At 40.0% G+C, this 14,180-nt stretch overlaps 1 protein-coding gene across 3 annotated transcripts in view; it reads left to right on the top strand.

The window, feature by feature from the left end:
* Nucleotides 1-14,180, top strand: part of SLIT3 (slit guidance ligand 3) — a 468,211-nt gene that overhangs the window by 358,936 nt on the left and 95,095 nt on the right. For all 3 annotated transcript variants that reach the window (XM_058848842.1, XM_058848841.1, XM_058848843.1), the window contains exons 16-19: nucleotides 1,504-1,654; nucleotides 2,820-2,894; nucleotides 10,497-10,640; nucleotides 13,086-13,229. In XM_058848842.1, coding sequence (XP_058704825.1) covers nucleotides 1,504-1,654; nucleotides 2,820-2,894; nucleotides 10,497-10,640; nucleotides 13,086-13,229 — 514 coding nt within the window. The remainder of the gene's footprint in view (nucleotides 1-1,503; nucleotides 1,655-2,819; nucleotides 2,895-10,496; nucleotides 10,641-13,085; nucleotides 13,230-14,180) is intronic.

Raw genomic sequence — 14,180 nt, 5'->3', positions numbered from 1 at the left:
ACTGTCATACTTGGAATGTCTAGGACTGGAAATCAAATGTTAGATTTTTTTAAAAGGATAAGAGTTTAAGTAATAATGGTGTGGGGAGAATCTTAGCCTGTATTTTTATAGTGCTTTAAAATGCCCAGTGGTCCTAATACCTTTAAGTGCTGTGCTGTCAGTGAAGTTTCACTTTAGATGTATAATTTATAATAAGTACAAAAACCAGCAAAGTGTTTAGCACCACTAAAGTAGTAAGGTACAAATCTGTATGTCAGTGTTCCCATAGTCCAACCTGGAATTACAAAACTAAACCAAAGTGTGTCTGTGGGATCAAAGTGTTAGTTTGCCTGGAGAATTGCTTGTTTACACTGCATCACCCTGAGGAGATAATGCATAACATAAATTAAAATAACAGTGGATTTAGGAAACGTCTTTTTTCTTTCAGAAAATAATACGTGGTCATAAAATGGGCAGTGGTGTATTTATCAGTCTGGGAAGGGGAAACAGGTGATCAGTGTCATCAAGTCTCTGTAAACAAATTTCAGATCAGGTTTAAGTTTTCGTTGATGTTTTTGGGTTCTTAAAACATTTGTTCAGCTCCTCTCTCTGAGAAAGCCTTGTAATTGACTTTTAAAAATTTGGAAAACTTGAAAAATGCTTCTTGGTAATTACAGTCCCTGGGCCTTGCATAGGGTTCCTGCAATGGTTCTGGTGCTTCCATTATGAAATGTGAAGTGAGTGGGCAGGAATTGCATGGTGGGGGTTTGGCAGCACTTTGCTTACATACACATTTATTAATCCTCCTGGTTCCTTGAAGCACTGAGATCGAGTTTCCAACCTGCTGCTATTAAATGAGAAAAACCAAACCTGAAAAGGACAGATTAGTTCACTCAGCCTAATTGGAAAAGCATTTCATTAGAATGGGTCAAAAACCCAGTCAAAGGGGTCTGGCAATCAGGGTGTAATGGTACATCAGGGAGTGCTTCTCACTAAGTACACTCTACCCATTCCTTAATTAAAATGAAAATGATTTAAACTGCTATTACTTTCCTTTGCTGTTTGTTTAACATAGTTAATAAAGATATCTAATTGTTGGAAAGTTGACAAGGTTGTCTAATAAAAGATTGTTCTAAAAAACAGCTCTAATAGCTGAGGTCTGAACATTTGGGACTTTTAAATGATATCTTTTAAGTCTTTTGTCATTTGAATTCCTTCATGAGATGCCTTTTCCTTGTTGCTGGACTAGATTCCAAATGGGGAAAAAGTGACTTTGCTGGAAAATACCTTAACAGGTAGGCTTGTTAGACAAGGAATTAGTCTGCTAAGGGGAGAGTGAAAAACCAGGGACAAGTCTTGGGAGTAATTTTAAAAATTGCTGAGCACAAGTCCTTGGCAAGTATTAAAACTGTGTGCGGGAGCTGGGGGATGACAGGAGGCATCCTGAGGATGGATTCCATGATACCTCTGGTTGCTGCAGTTATCAACAGCTGTTTGCTGGAAAATATTTTCCTTTTATTGCAGGGTCAGAGGATTACAGAAGTAAATTCACTGGGAAGTGTTTCATGGACCTTGTCTGTCCCGAGAAGTGTCGCTGCGAGGGGACAATCGTAGACTGCTCGAACCAAAAACTCACCCGACTGCCCACTCACCTCCCTGAATACACCACTGATCTGTAAGTGTGCCTCTCCCAGGGCTGCTCAGCTGGACATGTTTTTCTCATTTTAAAGGCTGGAAAAGGGACTCAGATAATTAAAGGCTCCTCCTACTTTTATCCCTGTGTGAAAATGGGAAAGCTGATTTTATTTCAGAGTTGCACCACAACTCTCATTTCATCTCATTTCTCAGCATTTGTGGAGCTGTGGGGATGAGAAAGGAGCCACAGCCCCATGCACCAGCCATGTGTCCTCCTCCAATGCTGGCCAGGCCCAAGCTGTGTCCTTACTTTCTACTCTGTCCTGGAGTCCTCTGCCTTGGCAGCTGATTATATTCATTTAAGAAATGGTTTTGACCTTTTGAATGAACCTGTGATTGGGAGCTCATTCTATCTCAGCATTGTCTGCTGCTTGGGTAGAACAGGTCTTATTAAACTAATGTAACTTCAAGAAATTTGAGTATGAGAAAACATTTTTATTGCCTAGCAACTGAAGATTCTGGTTCTTTTCTTGCATTAGTAGCCCCTTCAAACAAAATTTTGTTTTTTTGAGTTATTTATTGTACTTATTCTATTTAAAACCCCATAAAAACCATTGATCTGAAGAAAAAATAAGAGAGACATCCAGAAATGCAGCAAAGACTCTAGAAAGAATTTTATCCCAAGCCTGCCAAGACAGTGGCCTTCACATTCATTCTGAGGATCAGCAGACTTTTACAGGAAAGGACCTGAAATCAGAGCCCTTCTGGTTACATGGAGCACATCTCCAATTGCCTGTCCCGTGTAGCAGAATGCACAACAGAGCTTCAGTCACGCAAAGGAGGTTTGTGTGTAATAGATTAGGTCAATAATTCCTTATCCCATGCACTGGAAGATGAAGGAGCTCTGACAATGTCCTTTGGCATTACACTCTTTAAGGCATCCTAAGCTTTTACTATAGATAGTGCTCAATGTCCCATTTCCTTCAAAGCTAAACTCTTTTACTTGTAGGAGTCAGAGAGATGGCAAAGAGTGCCTTGCTTAACAAAGGTCATGGTTCTCTGTGTGGCAGCCCTGAATGTCACAGGGATATAGCTACAGACATCTGTGAAGAATTACTATTATTATTATTATTATTATTATTATTATTATTATTATTATTACTATTATTATTATTATTATATATCTCTTTGTTTGTTCCTCTCAGGCGTCTGAATGACAACGATATTTCTGTTTTGGAAGCTGTTGGACTCTTCAAGAAATTGCCCAACCTCAGGAAAATGTAAGTCTGAGTTGCTTGTTAGAATACATGCAGCCTTGGATTGGAAGGAAGGAGGAAGGGATGAGTTTTTTATGGTTTAGTACTGCAGTAGTAGAAATCACTTTTTTATTGTGGTTTAACAACACTGAAGGAGTTCCCTGTTAGATGAGCAGGCACAGTTAAACCACACTGGCAGATGAAGATCCCCAGGCTGACATTTCAGTGGGTTTTTAAGGCTGCAATTCTTAGTCTTTCACTCATACAGACTGACAGGAATTCTGTCCCAGAGTTTATTCTGATGTATGCTTATTGTTAGAGATGATGATGACATTTAGCATTTTGGTTTTGTCTCTCAAATGTATTGTGTGGCTCCAGCTGTGGTGTGGTTGTTTCAAATAGTAAAAGGAAAATAATATTACATGATATGGACAATGGCAGCTTCTGGTGATCATTATTGAGAGAGGAGAATAAATTAGCAAACGTATCAATTAGTCATTCAAATATTGCTGTAGAATTCTGCTGAGAGTCCTGGCATAGTGCATTGTATATATTTAATAAGTGCAGTGTTTTGGAAAGAGATTAATATGTCAGGTACCTGTTGATAGTCTTCAAAATGAATCCTTCTGAAGTTATTTAAAGTTTTGGCCCTATAGAGACATTGCTAATGTCTCATTTAACTATTTGCTTTTAATAAGGTTTCATTGTCTGGATCAAACTAATTTAGGGAGCCCAACCAAACCAGGCAATTTGTTCTGCATTCATTTCACGTGGTTTCTGCCATCTGGAGCTTCCTGGACATTTGAATCCATGTGAGATCTCAGGGGCTTTGGAGGCAACTGTAGTGGGATTCTTTTTATTTCTGCAAGAGTTTCAGATGCAGCACTGCAGGCTTGGGGTGAGGCTGTGTTTGTGTAAGTACAGGCCGTCAGACTTGGGGAACTAATCACAAACATTTGGCTCATGTTTTATGAATGATCAATAATTTGTAGCTACAGTGCACTCAGAAAATGTTGTTGACATTGTTAAGTGCTCTGTTCCCTGTGTAAGTAGATAGTAAACAGGAATGAAAAATGCATGCTGTATAAGTGTATACACAAACTGGAAAGCATCTGTCCTCATCAAACCTTCAGGATTTATGTTTTGAAAATTGGAATAATTTGTCTTTATTTAAAATTTACAGTAGGGAAGCACAGTGCTGTCCTTCCTGTCTCCATCAATCACTCAGAGGGAAGGATGCCTCGACAGGGGCTGTATTTTGGGCATAAATCCAGCATGAAACCATTGTGAGAGTATTTTTAAGAGGGTTTCCTGTGAAACAAAAGATTCTTTTATCTGTCCTTGGTAGCTGCTGAGATCAGAGGTGTGCAGGAGCAGGTCAAACTCAGGCAAAAAGAAGCTGCACTCTACAAAGTGTCTCTTGCTGGGTTTTAGGGGCAGCCTCCAAGCAGAGGCTCTTTAGGAAGTTTTTATAGCTGAACTAATTTCTTTTGTTTTGCCTGGTGCTCTAAAGAAGTTTCTCCATTTTAATGAAAGGGGCTTTGTGAAAATGGTGTTTTTTCATGTGAGCAAACCAACATTTCAACCACAACTTTATTCAGTGGTCTGATCCTTAAAAAGCCAGATTAGACTTCTTTTCCTCTTTCTTCCATTTTGTGAAAAGAAGGGGTTACCAGGAGGAAACAAGCAAACAAACATCCCTTTCCTTCCAAGTTCTTACTTGGCCTTTACTAGGCCAAATCCTTCTGCTAATGAAAGGTCCCTCTCCACCATGCAAGAAGGGGAATGTGGGGGGATGCCAGAGATGGGATTGCTGCTGCTGTTAAATCAGAGAGGAAGAACATTGGTCAAATCCCCATTTTTTAGTGTGTATAAGCTACAGGAAACCTAACTATTATTTGATTGACAGTATTGACTCTGTCTCATCATATATTCCTTGTCTGTTTAAGTGTTGAAGGCAAACAGCAGGTGGAGGAATCTGTCTGGAAATTGAATTGCTTCCTAGGCAGAAGAAAACAGCTCTGAGCTTTGCAGTGGCAGGGCATTAGCCTAAATCATATACATTTTTTTATTTATTTTTCCTCTGAAATATGCTTTTTTCCCCAATTGAACCTGAATATCTGTAATATGTCTATCTGAAGGATATTTGAATGCTTGTCCTCTGGTTGTCTTTCACATTACTTTGGGACTAGAGATAGATCCATGCTAAAGGAACTTTGGAAAGAAACTGTTTCAGAGAACCGTGGTTCTGGTGTGGCTGGTAAAGCTCCAGCAGAATTCCAGAGAGAGATAAAATGATGGGAAAAAAAGGGAAGTGTCAGACCACCTTCACAAAAGGTGGTAGCACCAACCCCTCCTCTAATATGTAATTAGCTGTCGTGGTGTGATTTGTCTGTAAATAGTCCTCCTAAGCTGAACCTTACTGTATCATGTGTCAGCCTAGGATTTAATACATTTTAATGCAAAACAAAATTGAATTCTTGATACAGAAATTTAAAGGTCAGACATACATAATGCAATGTGATGCCACATTTTACTTAGTAATTAAATTGCTAAGATTACCCTGCTGGTTTTTAAAAGGTTAACATATCTGTATGTGCTTTAAAAAAAATAATCAACTTCAATAATTAGCTGCAAAATCCCATGTACATAATGCTATTTTCATAACCTAAATTTTAATCATCTTTATGTTTAATGCTTTTTACAGTAGAATAAAAAGAATGGTGTAGACTCTTCTAGACGTGTCTAATCCAGTCCAGAAGTAATTTACTGGGTTCTCCAGTGATCTCTGTGTTCTTACCACATTGCCTCACCTGATCTTGCAAGTGTGAAGGGAAAGCTGAAGTCTCTGAAGGCTGAAGTCCCATCCCACTGACTTCAGGCTCCAAGAGCTGTGTTGCTGATATTTTGCAGTGGTTAGCAAGGAGCACTTTGAATCTGCCTGAAGTGCAGGAGAAATACAGGGCTGCATTTCTGGGCTCTTTAAGAGCAGGAGCAGCTCCAGGACTTGGACTTCTGGGGGTATCCCATCCCCAGGATATAGAAAGGCTCCAGGACCTGCTGCCCTCCAGCCAGGGGAGCTGGAATCTTCTGCCTTTCACAGGGAGTGATGTTTCCAGCGGGAGATCTTCTCACTCAGCACATCAGGGTCTCATGGTAGGGAGAGGGGAGACATCCCCATTCACAGGGGTGAAGTTTTGACTTTTGTGGAAGGGAGCAATTCTCTTCTTGCAGCAACTAGCAAATTCAGCATGAGGCAACACTGGGAACCCCACCACTCCCTGGCAATACCTCCAGGTGTTAATTAGAGAAAAAACCTTCAAGTGCCTGGGGACTCCTGTGGCAGTGGGAGCCTGGAGGGGTCTCCTGGCTATGATTCAGTATCCAAAACCCCCAGGTATCTGACTCAGAGGGAGCACAAGGACACCCCTTGCTTGCTGAAATGGGATACTGACCCACAGGCAGAGGCTGCAGCCCCCAGATGCCATCTCTAGAGCTTGCCCATTCCCCTGTGCCCACAGGAAATCAGTGGCCATTCCCACTGAGGTCCCAGCAGCTGTTTCTGCAGGGAAAAAAATCAGCAGTGAGCTCACATTCAAAATAGAAAGGTGAACTGTCATACTTCATGCACTGCTGGGGAGAAGGGGGACTGACCTCTTCTCTTGAGAACAAGAGTAATAAAAAATATTTACCTCAAAACCTGAAAGGGTCATCTAACAGTTCATTCAGTTAAGTCTTGCCAAAGTTACAAAGTGAACATATAATATGGTCTTTATTATTAGAAATGTCAGGCTGTCTTGCCAATAGCTGGCATTGCCAATCCACCTCCAGCGTGTAATTGCCTTTGGAGGCTTAATTTGGCTGTAAGTATTTCTGCTAGATTGAGCTGTATGGAGTGTCAGACCAGGATTTGAACATTTTACATGTGAAATAAAATTGAATCATGATAAAGTTTGCAGACTAGAAGTCGGTTTCAAAACCAGGATATCAAGTTTCTTGGGGAGGCAGAAGTAGTTTGTGCCCTTGGAAACAGCTGTTGTTCCTTCCCCTAAGCATGAATTTTGCCATGGCAAATGAGGTTGCAGTCATCTGTCGCTTGTTATACAGAAACAGACTTTATTTTCTGGAAATCGTCTTGTGCTTGGTGGCATTTGGGCTCATTGTGTTTTTTACAGCGAGGCCATCAGTCTGCTCTGCTGGATGAGTGTAGGGGTGTCACTGGGTGCAATTCACTGTCTGGCTGTAGTATTTAAGATTTTCAGTGGTGTGCAGCTCCTGGAAACAGCTCACACCATCAAACCCAGCCAGACTGTTGGGAAAGGCTGTAAAACCCTCTCTGGGGAATGCAGCAGCACTGGGCTTCTCCTTCTCACGTGTGCTTAAAGATTCCAAACACATCTCCAGCAGACAGAAATATTCCAGGGAAATCCCACTCAGAACAGGCTGTTTTTATGATAAAACTGCAGGGTTGGAGGTGAGATCAAGCAGATCCCTTGTGGCTGGCTGGGCTCAGGGGTTTTCCAGATGGAAAGGTGTATCAGTAACTCAGCAGTGGGGAGCTGGAATGCTGACATTGACCCAGCAGGTACAGCAGGGTGAATGCTTCTGTTAAGTCTGAATAGATTCCAACTTGCTCTGTGTTGAATTTATGAGATCAACAGAAATAATATTTTTATAAACTTCAGCCATAAAGTAAATAAAATGCGACTGAGGAGTGAGCTGTGTGAACAATGTCACCTTGATAGCTTCTTGAGCTCTTCATTTCCTATTCACAGCACCCCCATAAAGCACACCCAGGCTTTCTGAAAATTTATTTTGACCTCTTGCCCAAAATAAAAGTCTGGAAATAGGATTAAATGTCATCACCAGGGTAAATCAGGAAGTCCTCATGGAATAGGCCTTCAGGAGTACCAGGCTGAGGTCAGGCTTGCTCCCATTTGGGTCCTGCCAGAGGGCACAGGAATCTCAAAACTCCATTTCTTTTCCACTGTCTTGCAGTATTTCAAGAAGAGCTCCTGGTACAAACTCAGTGATGCAAGAGGATGAGGCTTCTCTGTGGTGGCAGTTTGCTATAAACTGTCAGTAGGTTTTTTCTGATAAAAATTTCCTTGTCAAGTGTGATGATCACATATAAAAGAATCTTTAATGCTGGGAAGGATGTTAGAGGTCTCTGAGTTGCAGACCAGGCAAAAGGTTACAGTGCTTTCATTTTTTAAGGTTTATACCAGCTGATTTTTTTTTTCTGGTAACTCTAGACTGAAAAGTATGTATTTTCTCATATTTATTATTCTAACTGTTCAGACTTTAGGAGGAAACTTTTTTGTGACTGAATATTGTCACCTACTACTTTTTTTTGTTGCATTCTGATATGTGAAACTCTGATTCAGGAAGACAAATAACAAAATCCAGGCTGGCAGAACATGTGCTTTGACAATACTCCAGGCAGGAATGCAGGGCTTTAACATCTTTACCTATTTGTTGTTGCAGAGCTTCTCTTTTCTCTGCCTTGCAACTTTGATTTAAACATAATCTTGGATTTTCAGATCTTTGCATGGGAAAGGTATTTATAATTGGCTTCTTCTGAGACTGCTGGCATATTTATGGATAATTTTGTGTTGCTGAAAAGATCAGGCATTATTAACTCGAATGAGTGGAATTGCCTATCTGCTGAAGTCCTTTGGCAGCAATTAAAATTCAGATATTTGCACTGTATAAAGGTGCCAAGTCCTTTGCAGATCATAGCCAGCTTTTGTCTTCAATATTTGCTCTTTTTTACCTTCAGTATCTACTAGACAGTTAAAATTGCCCCCATGTTTTAATACATGTACTTAAATATCTTTTATATGGTAAAAAGTAACTAATAAAACTTTATACCTACAAATGTAGGTCAGTTTGCAATCTGTAAAGTCCTTGTCTATTATAGTAACTCACCTCCCTTCCCACCACAAACGCCTACTTAATTATTTTCTGGGCAAATCTTCATCATGGCATGATCTTTACCAGAGGGGCATCTTTAGGAGCATTTATTTATGCCAGCATTCAGAAGAGATGCTGAGCTATAAACATTTCCACTAGAGAAATAGCTGAGCCCCAAAATTAAAAGCATATGTCAGAATATCCTCCCTTGACTCGCTTTGACACTGAACATAAACTCTTCATGTGAGCGTTAGCACAAAGCACTAAACTTCTGGAAAGAGAAATCTGCGTGTAAGTATTTCTATATGTTTTTATGTTATTTTTGGCTGATTGCTGGCGTGCTCCTATTCTTTCTGATCACAAGAAAGCACAAGAGGTGATGGGCCACATGCTGTAGGGCCCACTCTCTGACAGTTGTTCAGCAGACATAAACCAGTGTACTCCACTTTCCCACATGAAACATATTTCCAAGGCTCTATTTTTTTTTTTTACTTTATTAAGTGATGACTTCTGAAAAGAGCAAGACCCACATTATTTCTATCTGAGGCCAAGCTGTCCTCTTTCCATGTCTTCTGTCAACTTTTATCCCAGTAAGATTGCCAGCTCTTCTGAGCAGAGTAGCCCAGGTGCTAATCTGATACCTTGTCATTTGTGTTATATCACCTGAAATTGGATTTTGAAACTATTACTCATGCTGTGTCTGTACTGGGATCATTTCTGGACTAATGTGCTATTCTGCATGAGTAATGGTGTTGGAATTCAGCATCTTCTTGGGAGCGAGAACGTATCTTGTACTTTCTCCTTTTTGTTGTAGATAGTAAAACAAAGAACAATATTTCCTATCATAAACCTCAACAAATAGAATTATTCATCATAATCTATACAGGACATCATGGGAGATACTTGAAGGAGTCAGGCTCAAAGTTTTAATGTGCTTAAGGCCTTCTATATAAATGTTTTAAATAATTAAATGTCATTTATTTTTATGCATCTCTGATGGCATTTTTATCCTTCAGAAATTGTCTGTTCACTGGGGTTTTCACAAATATGAAATATTCAAAAGATTAATTTTGCATTTCAGGAGAACTTCATTTGACTTTGTAGATCAAAGTTTTCTAATATTGATCTATAAGCAAACATCTTGAGACTGTACAAGCAGAGTAAATATTTAGAAAATAATGCTGTGTATTGGAGTGGCTGTGAACTGACAAGAGATACTTGTTTCCTTTTGAGTGGTGGTTTTTTGTTGAAGTGCATGTACTGAAGTTGGTATCAGATACATGGTACAGTGAATAAAAATGGTCCATATTTCAATTTGTGACACCATTTCAATGGCAGTAACATTAACTGACTCTTGCCCCCAGACCCAAGCATTGTCCATAACTTCATGGGCATGAATCAGATGCTGGAAACTTCCACTTACTGTTTCCTGAGACATAGATAAGAAAGAACTGTATGAGGTGTTAAAAGCTGGTAATTGCATTAATTTAATTTATCTTGATACAGCTGAAGTAATTGTGGCTTTGATGAGTGCAAGGGAACTATCTGTAAGAGCAGTAGGAATACCCTTGAATTTCTGGATGCTCTCCTTGCTGAATGTCTCTCTAGATAACCACTAAAAAGAATATATTCTTATCCTCCTTCCTCCAGTGTGATTTTTGGAGTAAAACACTACTGATTTTCTTACTGTGACTGGTTGTGTCCTTCCAGAAATCTAAGCAACAATAAGATCAAGGAGATCCGGGAAGGCGCGTTCGACGGAGCTGCAGGAGTGCAGGAGCTGATCCTGACAGAGAACCAGCTGGAATCCGTGCACGGACGGATGTTCAGGGGCCTCACGGGGCTCAAGACCCTGTAAGTGCAAAGCCCTGCCTTTGTTCCTCTCTGAGCAGGGGAGGAGGGCTCAGCTTCAGCCTGAACCTGTTTCACTGCTGAAATATCTGTTATTGGACAGCCAGTGCTACTGCTGGGCCTTGTAGAGCGCTCATGAGGGTTCCAGTGTATCTCTAGTCCTGGGCAGGTTTGAGATTTGTGTGCTATTTCTGTAAAATTGAGAGATTTTCACAGGACTAACATGATGGGGAACCTGTCATGTGTCAAATTTGTGCACTTCCAATCATTTAAAGCTTTTACTGTTTTGTTATTTCCTGTGGAAACAAGACATGTAGAAATATGTTTGCTGTCTCTTTGTCCATCCTCCCACTGTTCCTCCATCCAGATTGGAGCTGTAGAAAGAAAGCACTTGACTAGGTGGGGTTGTCAAGAAATAGGCTCTAAGAATCAAAATACAATTAAAATCTACAATTTATTCATTAGCAAAAAAAACTACTTATGTTGCAAGGTATCATGATACAGTCAGTCCAGTCCTTACTCAAGTGTAAAAAGAAATTCAAGTTTCATTTCAAGGACTTTGTTCTGTAATGACAAATATGGAACTTTTGCTGTTCCATTAAATTTTTTTGTGGTTGCAGCCATCTGTTCTTTAATTTAATGTATGCACTTTACTAGGGGATTTGAAAATACTGCCCATAGATATTAAATTAATTTTTATACTGTAAAGCAGCCTGTGGCAGTGCTCCTAAACAAAATTCAGCATTTTTTAATAAAAAGATGCTTAACATTCAAACTATCCTGCTGACCTGACCTACATTTCCCCCAGCTGATAAAGCAGTCTAAATATACACAGCATGATATGAGGATTTGGGAGTCTAAGTTTTCTTTCAGGAAGGGCACACAGTGCGTGGTGAGCCATGATATGAAACCAGAGGGTTTGGCTTGAGGGATGTATATTGCCATCCATTAATTGACTTTCTTTCAGCATTAAAATAGTAATCTTTGCAAAGGGGATGCATTTGTCAGGGTCAGGTCATGGTCCAGCTTTTAAAAGACTGTATGTTCCTGCAATGTAATAAATCAGTGTGCAGGATATATTGACATTCAAATTCATCCATCCCATCTTGCAGTTCCGCCTGATACATCCATACAGGGCACAGAAATGTTTCCTACTGCTGCTGAGTAAGGGCCTTATTCTCTCATTCACTACCTGGTCATTTTAGAGCTTGTGCTCTTGACCTGGCAGAGCTGTGTCTCTGTGTCCTGTGGGTCTTTCCTGGCACAGTTTCACCCCAGCTGCAATCCCAAAATTACAGAGACCGTGGTAACTGCACAGAGGCCAGTGATGCAAAAGCAGCACAATGTTCAGCCTCAAACATGGATTGTCTGTGATGACACTGGGAATGTTTTCCCAGCCATACCCAAACTCTCTCTAGTGATTTTCAGGTAGCTATTGATGTAGAATGTCAATGCCCAGCTGGCAGATACCAATCTGAGATTTAAATTCAAACTCCCAAGGGGGTCTGGATTTCCCCTGTTCACTGCATGGATTTGATACCCAGGAGTTAACCCTCCTCACTTTGGAGGATCAATTCATTGCAACCACAGCACGAGCCGCATGCATTTTGTGGATCTCTGGTAGTGTGCTTTAATTACGGAATAATTTTTCACCTAAGTAGGAATATCACAACAGTGCAGTGATGTTTACAGACCCAGATATTGATTGGCATGCAGTGTAACAAATACACATGAGCCTTTTTTGCAATGGAGTGAAACAAGATACTCCAGTCTTTCAGATTAATTGGTCTTTATTGTCGAGTTCATTGTTACCATAACAACTCAGAGAGATGTATCTTTCAAAACACAGCACTGATTCATCTGGTACAAATGCCAAGCAAAGACCATTTTATAGAATGATTACTGGGTTTTGTCTTCATAATTAATGATGATAATGACATTCCAGAGCCTGTGCCAGGTCTGGAAATCTTTCCTAAGATATTCCTTGATTTTTGATGAGGATACTGTTTCCTTCCATACTTTTGCAGTGTGGATTACAAAAAACATCCAGGACATGAGCAGAAGTAATGCAGCCAGTATTGTTACTGTCACTTCTGGCAGTCTTTCTCAATTGATCTCTGAAATCCATCTCAGCTTACTCTCAGATATTTATTAAACTGACCCTTTTGTTTTTATTTCAGGTTTGTCACTAGTAATAATTTTATTTCCATATTGCTTTCAGAAGTGCATCTGCCATCAGCCTCTAATGTTGAGTGGAAGAGATGCATTTTAAATTCATGAGACCATGTTTACATGAATCTAACCCTTCTCTGCCTGCATTCTTCTTCAGCAATCAATAAAACCAGAATGTTTTCCAAAGCATCTCTTGATGTCCTTGGTAAAGCACCTCTCATCCTGAAATTCTACCCCCTCCCAGTCATTCCTAATTCCCTGTTTTAATCCTTGTAGGATGCTGAGGAGCAACTCCATCAGTTGTATAAACAACGACACCTTTGCTGGCCTGAGCTCAGTGAGGCTCCTTTCTCTGTATGACAATCACATCAGCACCATCACCCCTGGAGCCTTCAGCACACTGGTCTCTTTGTCTACAATGTAAGTTATCTTTTTATGCATGAACATGTCAAGGTGCTGTTCTTCTGTGCTTTCCTTTAGAAACAGACAACGTTTCAGTTTATATGGAAAACCTTGTGTAGGGAGAGAAAGCTCCATCCTACTGAAAACACAGGTTTGGAGGATACAAGGTGTGATTTAAAAAAAAAAAAATGGAATAGTTTCACCTAGAATGGCTTAAAACACTTGGAGGTTGCCAGCCTCAGGCAGGGTGACTGTGTTTTGCTGTGTCATAGCCCAGTGCAACATTCAGGGGAAGGTCACGTAAAACAATTTCTGCAGATTCAAAGGGTGTAGCTTATCACACACTCAGCTCCCTGAAGCTGCTTTAGTGTCAGTAGAGTCTGATTCTGTAAGAACAGCTTTCTGGATTTCAGTTAAATTAGTTAAACATCAGAAGTCTACTAGATAATTCTTGGATTTTCAGAGCATCTGAAGAAGACCAAATAGTCAAGTGTGGAATGTGAATTTGAAAATCCCAACCTAAGCTTTATTTTAATTCTCTTGCACTTCTCAGTCATTCTTTAAAATATTTTCAATTCTTCTTAAATACTTTTAAATGCTTGTTTTGGTGTATCCATTTTAATAAAGTACAGACTGATAAATATGGAAAGAAAGTCTGCCTTCTGTTTCCAGCTGTGAGAGGGGACCCTGGTGTTGTCTGTCATGAAAATATTGTCCAGTCAAAATGTCAAAATAAACTCTCCATTGCATTTCAGGATTGGAAAATATTCTCCCTCATGCTTGGGCAAAGAAAGAAGTGTTCAACCTCAGCTGTTTTGTTGCTCACACTTCCCCTTTGCTGTGGCAACTTTTCTTCAGCAAATCAGTTCTCATTTTGGCATTTACTCCGTGCAGCATAAGGAACACAGAAGTTTCTTTCCTTTTATGTTGTGTAGTCCCAAGAGTCTCCTTGAAATTGATGGACATAGA

This window comes from Poecile atricapillus, chromosome 13, assembly GCF_030490865.1.
Source record: "Poecile atricapillus isolate bPoeAtr1 chromosome 13, bPoeAtr1.hap1, whole genome shotgun sequence".
In the NCBI taxonomy this organism is placed as follows: domain Eukaryota; kingdom Metazoa; phylum Chordata; class Aves; order Passeriformes; family Paridae; genus Poecile; species Poecile atricapillus.
The sequence above is the reverse complement of the archived record's forward strand: the minus strand, read 5'-3'. Positions and strand labels throughout refer to the sequence as shown.